Here is a 13,635-nt window from a genome sequence, read left to right as displayed (position 1 = left end):
CAAGTGAAAGGAGCATGATATGAGAGCCAAGTGTTACATGCTTCTTTCTATGAGTAATGAGTTACAAAAGCAACATGAAAATATGAAATATGCAAGTGAGATCCTCCTTCACCTGCAAGAGTTGTATGGTAAGCACAATAGGAATGCTAGGTATGAGATATCTAGATAGTTATTCCACATGAGGATGTTTGAGGGACAGAATATTGGGGATCATGTCCATAAGATGATTCGGCTTATTTAGTAGCTGGAACATCTTGACTTTCACATGGATTTCCAACTGCAGACGGATTTGATCCTTCAGTCCCTATCTGAGTCATTTGGGAATTTTGTGACAAATTTTCATATGACTAAGCAGGAATACACCTTGGCTGGTTTACTTAACATGCTGGTTATTGCCCAAAAGAATATGCCGGGCAATAAAGGAAAAGAGGTAGCTTTGATTGCATCTTCTTCTGCTGAAAAGTCCAACAAGAAGAATGGCAATAAAAAAAAAAGAAACCTCAAATTCCTAGTCCTTCCAAGAAGATAGCTAAACAGAAAGGGAAGACCAAAGCTGATGGAGGCAAAGGAAAGTGTTTCCACTGCCAGAAGGGTGGGCACTAGAAAAGGAACTGCCTAAAGTATCTTGTTTCTCTGAAGAACAAGAAGGATACACCTTTAAAAGGTATGTCTATATCTTGTTATTTAGATGCTGATGATGCTCATTATTCATCTACAGCTTGGATTTTAGATACTGGTGCCAATTCTCACATTTCTTATGATATGCAGGAACTAGCAAATAATAGCAGCTTGCGTTCTCGAGATGTTAGACTTTGAATTGGCGATAGCTCAACTGTTGAAGCTTTAGCCATAGGATCTAAATCTTTTTATATGTCTAGACATGTTTTGTATTTGAATAATATTTTATATGTACCTGATGCTTTTAAGAACATCATTTCTATATCTAGTTTGACTAGAAATGGCTATGAATTTCAGTTCATAGATGATGTTTGCAATATTTATTTTGAAAATAAATATATTGACTCAGGTTATATGCATGATGGTCTTTATTATTTGAATAATAATGATAAACACAAAATGAATGCAAGCAATCTAAAAGAATGCAATGCCATGGTGAAAATCAACTCTAGTTAAAAATATATTTGGCACTTAGATTAGGTCATGTTGTAGAAGATAGGATTACAAAACTGGAGAAAATGGGAATTTTATCCTGATTGGGTTCTGAGCCTACTCCAACTTGTGAATCCTGCCTTCAGGGCAAAATGACTAGATCACCCTTTGTTGGACAAGGACTAAGAGCTGAAAATATTTTGGAGCTAATACATAGTGATGTATGTGGTCCATTTAAAGAAATGGCTAGAGCTGGTTTTCATTATTTTATTACCTTTACTGATGATAAATCAAGGTTTGGATATTTATATTTGATGCAATACAAACATGAATCCTTTGAAAAGTTCAAAGAATTTAAATCTGAAGTAGAAAATCAAACAGAAAAAAGTATTAAAACTCTTTGATTAGATCGTGGAGGTGAATACTTAAGTACTGAATTTGATGAATACTTAAAAGAACATGGCATTGTTTCTCAGCTGACTCCTCTAGGAATGCCACAGCTGAATCGTGTATCTGAAAGGAGAAATCGTACCCTATTAGATATGGTACGTAGTATGATGAGCTATATTGATATGCCAATTTCCTTTTGGGGATTTGCATTAGAATCAGCTTTGCATATTCTGAATAGGATTCCATCAAAATCAGTTTCTTCCACACCTTATGAGATATGGCATGGAAGAAAACCAAGTCTTAAGCATGTTAAGATTTAGGGTTATCCAGCTTATATCAAAAAGCTGAATACTGATAAATTAGAAACCAGATCAGAAAAGGGTCGATTTGTTGGATATCCAAAAGAGAGTTTTGGATATTATTTTTATTTGCCTACATCACAAAATGTTGTGGTAAGCAGAGATACCACTTTTCTTGAACAACAGTTTATTCAAGAAGGAGGCAGCGGAAGGCAAATAGAATTAGAATTGGAGAATTCTGATCAACTAACAGATCAAATGGATATAGATCCATCTAGTCAACCTACACCTATTGATGAAACATCTACAGTTATTCTTCTCAGATCAACCAGGATATCTCACCCACCAGTGAGATATGGTTTTCTTCATGAAGATGAACAAGAGTTGTTTACTCATGAAGAAGTAGATCATGGAGATGATCCACTTACCTATGAAGAAGCTATATCAGATATAGACTCTTCAAAATGGATTGATGCTATGAAATCCGAAATTGATTCCATGTATAAGAATCAAGTTTGGGATCTTGTTGACCCACCTGAAGGTATTGTACCTATAGGGAATAAATGGATTTTCAAGAAGAAAATTCATTCTGATGGAAAGGTAGAGACCTATAAAGCAAGGCTAGTAACGAAAGGGTTTTGCCAAAGGTAAGGAATCGACTATGAGGAGACTTTCTTGCCTGTTGCCATGCTTAAATTAATTAGGATTCTATTAGCTATAGCTGCATACTATGATTGTGAGATTTGACAGATGGGTGTCAAAACAGCTTTTCTCAATGGATACATTAAAGAAAACATTTTCATGGAACAACCTAGGGGTTTTGAATCCCAAGATGGTTCCAAAGTATGCAAGCTGAAGTGATCCATTTATGGGTTGAAACAAGCTTCGAGGAGTTGGAACATCCATTTTGATGAAGCCATTAAGTCATTTGGTTTTATAAAAAATGAGGATGAGCCATGTGTATATAAGAAGGTTAGTGATAGTGTTGTTACTTTCCTTGTCTTATATGTGGATGACATTTTGTGGATGACATTTTATTGATGGGTAATGACATAGGTATGTTGACAGCTGTAAAGATATGGTTGTCAAATACATTCTCCATGAAAGACTTAGGGGAGGCAACCTATATTCTTGGGATTCACATCTATAGAGATAGAGCGAAAAGAATAATTGGTTCATCCCAAAGTTTATACTTGAAAAAGGTGTTAAAGAGGTTTAACATGTTTGATTCCAAGAGAGGATTGTTATCAGTGAGACATAGTATCCACCTTTCTAAAGAGATGTCTCCAAAAACACCTGAAGAAAGAGATAAAATGGCCAGGATTCCATATACTTCAGCTATTGGAAGTTTGATGTATGCAATGTTGTGTACTAGGCCGGATATCGCATATGCTATTAGTTTGACTAGCAGGTTTCAATCCAATCCAGGTTTGGAACACTGGATAACTATCAAGAATATCCTTAAGTACTTGAGAAGAACTAAGGATTTATTCTTGATTTGTGGAGGTGGTGACTTACAATTGGATGGTTATACTAATTCTGATTTTCAATCAGATATCGATGATAAAAAGTCTACCTCTGGGTTTGTGTTCATTTGTAATGGAGGTGCAGTCGATTAGAAGAGTTCCAAACAGAGTATGACTGCTGATTCCACTACAGTGGCTGAGTATATTGCTGCATCAGATGCTGCAAAAGAAGCTGTTTAGATAAAGAAGTTCATGATAGAACTTGCAGTAGTTTCTTCCATTGAGTCAGCAGTTCCACTCTACTGTGACAACAATGGAGCAGTCATACAGGCTAAAGAACCCTGGTCTCACCAGAAATCCAAACACATAGAAAGGCGCTACCATATTATCAGAGAAATAGTTGGGCGAGGTGATGTAGCCATGCAGAAAATAGCATCAGCTGAAAATCCAGCTGATCTATTCACGAAGCCTATGTCACAAGCTCAGTTAGACCGACATCTTAAGAAGATAGGTCTAAGATATTGTAATGAATGGCTCTAGTGCTAGTAGGAGATTGTTAGTAGTATGCCCTAGAGCATATCATTTAGTATGTATTTTGTAAACATTTTAATTAATAAATGACAATTTCACTTTTCTGTTTACATAATATATTTATGTGTAATAGAAAAGGTCCATTGATATTTTGTTAGAAATTCTATTCTTAAGTTGTTAAGAAGATGAGTGACAGTATTTTTAGCGCAAAGTATCATAAATTGGTTCATAATCGAAGATACTTCACAATAAAGACATGACTTATCTAGAAAGATTGTAATCATGTTTGTTCCCAAGGTATTTATATGAGATATAAATAAGATGGAATGGTGAGTCTCATGCCATATAACAAACATGATAGGCACTTGTACATGATAAGTAGGCCGAACCAGTGATGCATATGACAAGCATATGGAGTTTACTCTTGTCAATGTATTGTCATATATTATATTAGTGCATATAATCTTTAGACCTGAGATAATACAGTTATCTTGTATGTAGATAGTTTGAGTTTGATACTGCTTTCATACTTGTACTGTGTATGGGTATATGGGCATGTGTTGGCTCCTACTAGTTATATATGGAGGTAGGTGTTGATCAAGATGGAATCTGTTACCCTAAGTAAATAGGGACAAAGTCCTATGTTCATTTAATTGTTCTTGATGTTTCAAGTTCCTGGCCAGGACAGACAGATTTAGTCAGAAAAGAGTTTCTGACAAGAAAATCTAATTAATCAAGAACTGGAATTAAAAGAGAACATAATATTCATAGTAAATGGGGTTTGACATAAACTATGACTCCAGCTCGAATGGGGATTTTGTAACAGAGAGATTCTAGTGCATGGTAACATATGATCATGGTCTATGAGATGTCTAAAATGATTTAGAGAAATTATTTATGGTAAGAAAGAGTTCTGATGATATTAAGAGTTAATATCATATCTCATTGCCAATTAGTGATGAGCCTAGTAAGTCACACATATACACAAGATAATCACCAAGTTAAATGTGATTTAATTGATTAATTAAAGTTAATTGATTAATTAAATAGGTTTGGTTTGTAATAAGATTGCAAAGTCCCTAGCATGGCTTGAAACCAAATCTAAGTTATTGGATGTATAGTATAAGTTAAATTTATATTTAAAGTGTTTAAATATAAATTTAATTATGAGAAATTAATTAATAGAGATTAATTAATTAGTTTATATTTGATATAAATTGATTAGAATAGGAGAAATAATTATTTTGGGTTGAGAACTCAAAATTAAAACACAAGGGTAATTTGGTCATTTCACAAGGTAACATGTGGCACCATGAGATGGTGACTCATGGAACCATATAAGTTTGTCATTGATCTTCCTATCATGCAAGGTGATTAAAGTTAATATTAAATCTAGCTTTGACACTTGGTTTAATGTAATTAGGCCAATTAAGATTAAGATGCAATCAGGTAATGACATGTGGCAAGGGTTTTAAGTGATAACCTAATTATATAAAGTGATGTTATGAGAAAACAAAAAATCAGCCAACACTCTTATTCTCTCTATGTGTGGCGGCACCTCTTCCTCCATCTCCTCTCTTCATCTTTTCTCATCAATTCAAAGAGAAATCAATTATTTTTTTTGAATTAAAATTGCTAAAAATTGTTTCTAGTATCCTATATACATCTACAACCTCTTTAAAGGCAAATCCATAATTTTTAATTGGTTGACAAGGCTTGAGAAGCTGGTTTAGGTGCTTCACAAAGGTACCATTACATCTACAGTGCATCAAAAGGTTAGTGCACATATTATTGTATTAATCTAGGGTTCAAATGAATTGATTTGTTAATTCAAAAATCTTAAATGGCAAATGTAGATCCTAATACATATTAAAAGTGTTTTAATATGCAGTTAAACATTGAAATCAATTAGGCACATAATGGATGTGGCATGATGCATGAAACCCTAGAAGAAAATTTTTGAATTCAATGTTTTAATCTAATAATTTTCATGCTTCCGCTCCTACATGATAACACAAGAGATTTATAGAGGTTCGGCTATCCCAAGCCTACGTCCTCTCCTCAAGGCCCTCCTTGAGAGTTAACTATACTAAAATTCTTATTTGGGTGAAGAATAAACCCTTGACAATCATCACAAGAACAAACCCTTACTCTTTTACAAATCCCTTCACACTTAATAGCTATTTAAAGCTCTATCACACTCAAAATTACAATAAATGCTTACAGCAACCTTGAATGAACTCTCAGAATAAAGAATTTACAACTCAAATATTAAGTTCTCAACATTAATTATGGTAGCTCAAGTTCTAGAGAGAGAGAATGGAGAAAATCTTTAGAACATAATATATTTCAAAAAGATTGTTGTTGTGAAAACTTGTTTCTAGTCATAAATGGTGCCTATTTATAGTTTTTGCAAGACAATAACCATTAGGGGTGCATTAAATGCTAAACTAGCCATTCAACCACCCAAAACTCTGTCTTATTGAGTTGCAAAAATCCAGATTCGGCTACCGACGTTATTTACTTCAACTGTCGAAGGTTGGAGCGCTAATAAATAGCTTTTGAAAAATTATTTTCGGCTGCCGAGTTTTCACTTTCGGCTGTTGGAGTGTTCTCTAGACAAAATGACTTTTAACGCCCAAAAATCATAATTTAAAGAATGAACTTTGGCAGCCGAACTTTCCACTTTCGGCTGCCAAAGTGTTCGCTGGACAAAAAGTGTCAAAAGGGCATTTAGGTTTCGGAAATGCATAACTTTTTTATCGGAACTCGGATTTTCGATCCGTTTGAATCGTTGGAAAGCTAATTTGATAAATTTTTCAATGAAAATACTTTCAAAAACAGTTTTGCATTTTTCAAATGTGAAAATTTCATTTTACTCCTCCTTGGTCAAGAAAAAGTTGCAAGTAAAGACACTAAGAAATTAAGAGTTTAAAAAACTCATAGCTTTTTTATCCGAACTCAGATTTTTGATCCGTTTGAACCATTGGAAAGCTAATTCAATGTATTTTGCAACTAAAATACTTTTCAAAATTAATTTTGCATTTTTAAAAAATTTATTTAATTTTTCCTTGATAAAGAATTAGGTGAAAACTAAGTTGAACAAGATATTCTTAGTACCACATAGACTTGAGCCAATATAATTAATTAAATGAGATTTACAAGATATTAAATAAATAAAAATTACATTGTAGGGTCCCATAAATATTTGCTTCCTTATCTTGCTCTTCTTTAACCATGATTTAAAGCAATTTGACAATTTTGAATCTGAGGCTTACAAACTCAACACAAACACTTCAAAAGTATATTAGAAGCACACTAATCGTTTATTATCATCAAAACATGGGTTAAGATACTTAGGTCCAATAATATTTAATTTGTTAGCATATTATTAAAATAAATCTAATAGTAAATTTTGATATATAATCTTTTTCTAAAAAACAATGAAAATAACGGTTACTTTAGATTTAAAACAATATTTTATGATAAAATAAATATTTAGAATAAATTTCCCTCAATAATAAATTTATTTGTATTGATAAAAAATAAAATTTTATAGATTAAAATTTAATGGCGCAATATAATTAGAGAAAGCTAATATATTCTACACATTATGAAAGAAATAAAATAAAAAAATATTAAACAATTAAATTTATAAAAATAAATTAAATATATAGCCTAAACACGCACAAGACACAAGACACGTAGGTTGAATTTTGGTTAAAATTATATTTTTATTAATATTAATATTTTTTCTTTAAAAAAATTAAAAATTTATAATTAGAATAATGGTTCTTCTACTTAAATTAAATTAAAATTTTAAGTTTTCAATTTTAATATTTAGTTAAAGTTTACCTCCTACTATAATATATATATATATATATATATATATATATATATATATATATATATATATATATATATATAAAAGACTATAAATTTATAATAAATAAAATATTTATCATTGAATAGATTTAAAATTTTATATTTATTCATATAAATGTATTTAATTTAATTTTTTAATAATAATTTTATAATTATGTTAAGATATTTTTGTTCATCCTATTATTCCCCTCCTTTCAACTTATATATATATATATATATATATATATATATATATATATATATATATAATTCAAATAAAATTTAATATTATAACTTTATAAATATTTAACAATTAAAAAATTAGTGACAATAAAATTCAATGTTTAAGGTTTTTTATTAATTTTATTATAATAATTAAAGAATCTTTAATGAATTAATAATATTTATAAATATTTAACAATTAAAAATTAGTGACAATAAAATTCAATGTTTAAGGTTTTTTATTAATTTTATTATAATAATTAAAGAATCTTTAATGAATTAATAATATTTATAGCATTAAAATTATAAAATTACAATATTAAGAATTATAACAGAATTTCTAATATAAGTAGAATTATTATTAAAATAATATTAAAATTTTAATTATTATTATTAATAATTATAATATTAAAAATTAAAATTATTAAAATGTTTAACAACGAAATATCCATCGCTAAAAGTGATCAGCGAAGATGATAATACATAGACTAATTTCTCATTATTAAAAATATTAGAAATATAAAATTTATCGATAAAAATTATTAGTGATGAAGTAATTTAGATTAACGAAAAATTTATTGCAATATATATTATTAGCAATGAATCATTTAGTTATCATTATAATTACATTTTTAATAATTTTATAAATAATAAAAATAATGAAAGATATTTTAAAAAATTCCAATATTCCCTTCCATAGACTTTGTAAAAGAATTATAACCAAATATTTAAATAATTTAATGAAAAATATATTTTAGTAAATCTAATAAAACTGAACTTACATTCTAATTCACATTATTTATTTTGGCTGTTAGAATTAATTAATTTTTTTAGTCATTTCGATTTGGTTATCCTTTGAATAGATTTTTATTTTATTTTTTTAGTTTTTCTAATTCAATCATATTTTTTTAGATAGCAACCCAAATGATACTACCAATAAACAAATATTATGAGTTGAGAATCTAGCATTTGTCTTGTAGTATTAGAAATTTTATTAATTTCATTTCTTTCATGAGTTTCTTATATAAAATGAAAAGAAAGGTAAAATATATAAATAGTGACTCAACTTAGAGGCATTTAATATTAAACAACTTAAATTTTAATTTATAACATAAAATTCCTGATTTTTAATTTAACTAGCATAAAATTTTTAATTTTTAATTTAAGCAATATAAAATTTTTTTATAACTTTTAGCAGCCGATTTGTTGAATATACTTTTTAATTTAATAACTGATAGGCCAGCATAAATAAGCATACAGATTTTATGTTATTTAAATTAAAGATCATAATTTTGTTTTATAAATTAAAATTAAATATCTTACTGTTACATATTTTTAACTTGAAGTATTATTTATATAATTTATTCAAAAAAAATTAATCAACGAGGTTTTTATATCTTAATGAAATGCAAATAGTATCCAATGCATGCCTTTGAGTTTGAGTTTAAAGTAAAAAAAAAATATATATACTTGGATGAAAATGAAAGTGCATAGTAACAGAGACCAAAACAGGGGAAGGATGCTTTTCCCAAACCAGATTTTCCACTTAAATTGTTCAACGCATAACCATCTTATGCAATGAATTTTAATATGTTGTCAATGCAGAAATAAGTGTAGTTAGGATTCAAATCTCATATATCACAGTTCTTTAAAGAAGAGAAAATTGGACTAGTGGATTTTGAAAGTTGCAATGGGGTGGCTTCTTCATCTCTCTAGTGAGGCTAGACCGGGAAACTCATGGGCCAAGAAATTTCCCACTGTTCATAGAATGAATGCAGGAACTCGCCGGTGCCTTAGTCATCCTAATGAATGAGCTTAATTGATTAAAAAACATCACAATTAGTGAGATTCAGGATTTTCCAAAGCCTAATTAGGTATGCTATGACCCCTTTACAAATGGATGGTCCACGAGCTGAGCAGCAGTGGGACGATCATCAGGATTAACTTGCAGGCATTGCATGATGAAGTCCCGTGATAAACTTGACAAAAAATCAGGAACAGGTGGTGGCTCACCCCTTCCAATCTTGTAAAGAACCTGTGCAGGCTCCAGATGAGAGTATGGACGTTTTCTGATTAACATTTCCAAAACAGTGCATCCAAGGCTCCATATGTCTGCTGGAAGTCCATATCCACCTCTTCTTTTCAGGTTGACAACCTCAGGGGCCATCCAGCATGGAGTTCCCTTGCAAGATTTTATAAGATTATTAAACTCTGTCACTTTAGCCAATCCAAAATCTGCTAGCTTCACAGTTCCTTCAACATTCACCAATATATTTGCACATTTGATGTCCCTATGAATAACATTATGCTCATGGAGGTACTTCAAACCATATAGTATCTGTCTAGTGTACGCAGCTACTTGGGAGTCCTTAAGATGATACCTACTGTAAATTTCTGCAAGAGAGCTACTACTTACAAGCTCTAGAAAAATATAGAGCTTTGTTTCATCCTTGTCTGTGCCATAGTATTGAACTATGTTTGGATGATTGAACTGGCTTAATAAGGCAATCTCTTGCTCAATCTGATAAATGCACTTCTTTGTCTGATTTCCTTGATCAAGCAATTGAACTTCCTTGACAGCAAAAAAGAAACCCCCAGCTGCATATCCTTCATACACCAACGCATATGACCCGCATCCCAAAAGCCTACCCCTTTCCCAATTTGTAATAACATGCCTCCGTCTGTCACACTGCCAAATTTTCATCATGATTGTATAAAAAGTGTTAGGAGAAAATCCATAAACTCTCATTACTTTACCAAAACTCCATACGCGAATAAAATTCTGCATATATTGCAGAAACTAAGCTCCAAATTACTACTCTGAGGCGGTAATGGAACAATAGAAAGGATAAAGGAAAGTGGAAAAAGAAAGTAGATTTAATTGGAGACAATTTCAATCAGAATATGAGAAATTTTCTGCAAGCACATAGCATGAGCAAACAGGAGGAAAATCACTTACATAATATCTATAGCTTGCTGCAGTTGCCTTCAAATCATTAAGAGAAATACTCTTTTCAACTCCTTGCAGCATACAATCAAGATCTTCAAGCTCTAAACAATGGAAAAAAAACTTCTGGAGGCTTATGTTTCCAAAAACATCAGCAAAACCATGAGCAAAATAAGAAACCTGTTTAGAGATGGATGTAACAAAGTGAAAATGAATGAGAAGATCAACAAATATTTTCCCCTTTTTCCTATTCACAACACAGCTCTTTCCGCCAGGGCTTCTAATAAATCTCAGTTCTAAAGCATCAGACGCAATGGATTTGGAACCCATCTCCAGTATCTTCTTGCAATTACCATACAAGCATGGATCTGTATCCCTTATGTCTTCTAATGAAATATTCTTTCCAGCCAATTGTAAGAAAAACACGCGATCAAAGACAACACCTACTGGAAGTTTATGAATCAAAGCTAATGCAATCAGCTTACTAGCTAAGCTGAAATACTCAAGGTGCAAGTTCTCCAGCTTAATTGCTGCATATATTAGAAGTGTATGAGTACTGCATAATTATCTCTCACAACTCTAATCATAAACCAAAATGTTTTATGGAGTTTGTTTATACTTTATTCAATGCAATTCAGTGGCACTTGACCAAGCTATAAATATAAATGTTATGGTGTCTGCAAATTCGAAATAAATTAGGAAAACCAGCACTTTATTAATTCAAGATAGGGGTTAACCATTCTTTTCTAACAAGTAGAGTTCATGAACACACATAAAAAATCCTGTTGAAGGGAACATGCATAACATTCTGTGGAAAGTCTTGTAAAAAAAAATTCAGTGGAAGGCTTACCAGGATTAGGATATATTCGTGTGGGATCATTTGGAGATGCCGTAAAGAGAGCATTTTGTGGATTGAATACAGCTTGGCATATTGAAAGAAACCACCTCTCCATTATTTCAGGCGGATTATCTTCTTGTACTCTGGGTGGTGAAAACAAATCACCAGGCAGCATATGATGGCCTTCATCATGTGTGAATGATGTTGCCCCGTTAAGGAACCTGTCAACTATTATCTTGATTGATCTTTGAAAATCTTCATTTGCCTTGGGAATCATCTCCCTCGCCAAATGCCTCTTAAATTCACAACCATACTCATTCTTACGCTCTAGAAGCCACCTAATATTATCTGTTGGCTTCAAATATTTAACAAGCAGCACACATAGTGAAAACTTTCTAAGCCGTAAAGACATCCATAATTCTTCTTCAGCAACCTTATAATATTCGCTGATTTTATGCAATTCCTCCAAAATGGCAAGATAGTGAAACCATCCATGCCAAACTGTAACATCTCCCCATGTTCTGTTCAAAGGCAAACAATCTTGCATCTTAAGAAGGCATTCATTCATCTTTCTCAACAATTTAAGAAATGTAGCATAAAGATACTCAGAGGCTTCCACATAACCTCTCTTTAGAATTGGATCGGCACTAGGACCCCACTTAATTGCTGCATGCAAAGGTAGCAAAAACGCCTTAAAGTCACAAATATCACCGAAAAAGGGCCCTGAGCTCCAGGGTGATTCTGTACTGGCGACCAAATCCTGGCACAACCTATTCCCCAGCTCACTAACAAAAGAGAAAATCTCCTTCATCAAACTGGCTCCCTTAGTATCCTCCCCATACATCAACCAACTAGAAATGTCCATGCTTTTCAGCAGCAACCCAAGAGTGCTCCGACAAGAGAGATACAGGGAATCATCATTAGATACCCTCCTGAGCAACTCACAAAACTCTAACACCAAACATGCACATTCGTTACGCCAATCTTTTGTCAAGTCTATTCTACTCAACTTCAGAATATGTATGACAGCAAACAATCTGTCATCTTGAACAGGTGACATGTAAAGCAAGACCAACAGTTCTGGAGCAAAGCACAACCGAAGTATCTCTAGATAAGAGTTGTTCTCTTCTGTGCTCATTAAGAAGAAGTCGTTCATGCGGTTCTTGATGTGGGTAGATGCTGACGACAAACACTGCGAACAAAATTTGTGGTAAATCACTGAAAACATTTCATCAACAATTTGCCAAGGCCGTAGGTGCTTCGGGTTCAACAAATGGAGACGCGCAGTGGTTTGAATTGAACCGTCCACGATCATATTCTCCCACTCTAGCAGCCTCCCCAGACGAATCAACCTGGGTTTGATAGATGGAATTCTAATGATGGCTTGGATTTTCCGATTGAGAGAATTCATAGTATCGTTCCATTTCTGATTGGATTCCTTGGTCTCACCACGAAAGATCAATGTGCTGATAACCATGCTCTCTGCTGCATGCCGCGAATTGAATTTCCAGCCCATTGATTATCTTGCAGAAGTGCTACCAACTTTTTGGATCCCAGCTCTGCGCAGATGTGTTAAGTTTAGCTGAATGTGTAATAATTAGATTATAATAATGATTTATTTGTCAATTAAATATAAAACACTCAAGAAATTTAATTTTTTTTTGTATTGATTTTTTACAAAACGCAAGTCAATTCCATTCTACTATATTTATTTATATAAAGCAACTCACGCCTTCCTTTAAGTTATCATAAGATGGCTCTAAAGAAAGCTTGATTTGCTAATTAATAATAATAATTAAAATTTTTAATTATTATTATTATTATCCAAGATATATTACTTACATCACAAACTCAAATTTAAGTATCTTCTTTTTTTATTAAAAAAATATTTATTCAAAATTATTAAAATAAATTACTATGCTAATTAGTGCCATATAATTTAATAATCTATCTCTACATAAATATCTT

General features: G+C 31.8%; 1 protein-coding gene across 1 annotated transcript; it reads right to left on the bottom strand.

Moving 5' to 3' along the window:
- Positions 1-9,597: 9,597 nt before the first annotated feature.
- LOC110662066 (E3 ubiquitin-protein ligase UPL5) lies at positions 9,598-13,367 on the bottom strand. Its single transcript, XM_021820938.2, has 3 exons — positions 11,680-13,367; positions 10,842-11,359; positions 9,598-10,571 (listed from the first exon to the last, which is right to left on the bottom strand). Exons 1-3 carry the CDS (start codon positions 13,181-13,183, stop codon positions 9,762-9,764), a joined length of 2,832 nt encoding a protein of 943 aa, XP_021676630.2. The 5' UTR covers positions 13,184-13,367; the 3' UTR covers positions 9,598-9,761.
- Positions 13,368-13,635: the final 268 nt, after the last annotated feature.

Source organism: Hevea brasiliensis, chromosome 8, assembly GCF_030052815.1.
Source record: "Hevea brasiliensis isolate MT/VB/25A 57/8 chromosome 8, ASM3005281v1, whole genome shotgun sequence".
In the NCBI taxonomy this organism is placed as follows: domain Eukaryota; kingdom Viridiplantae; phylum Streptophyta; class Magnoliopsida; order Malpighiales; family Euphorbiaceae; genus Hevea; species Hevea brasiliensis.
This window is presented reverse-complemented; position numbering and strand designations above follow the sequence as displayed.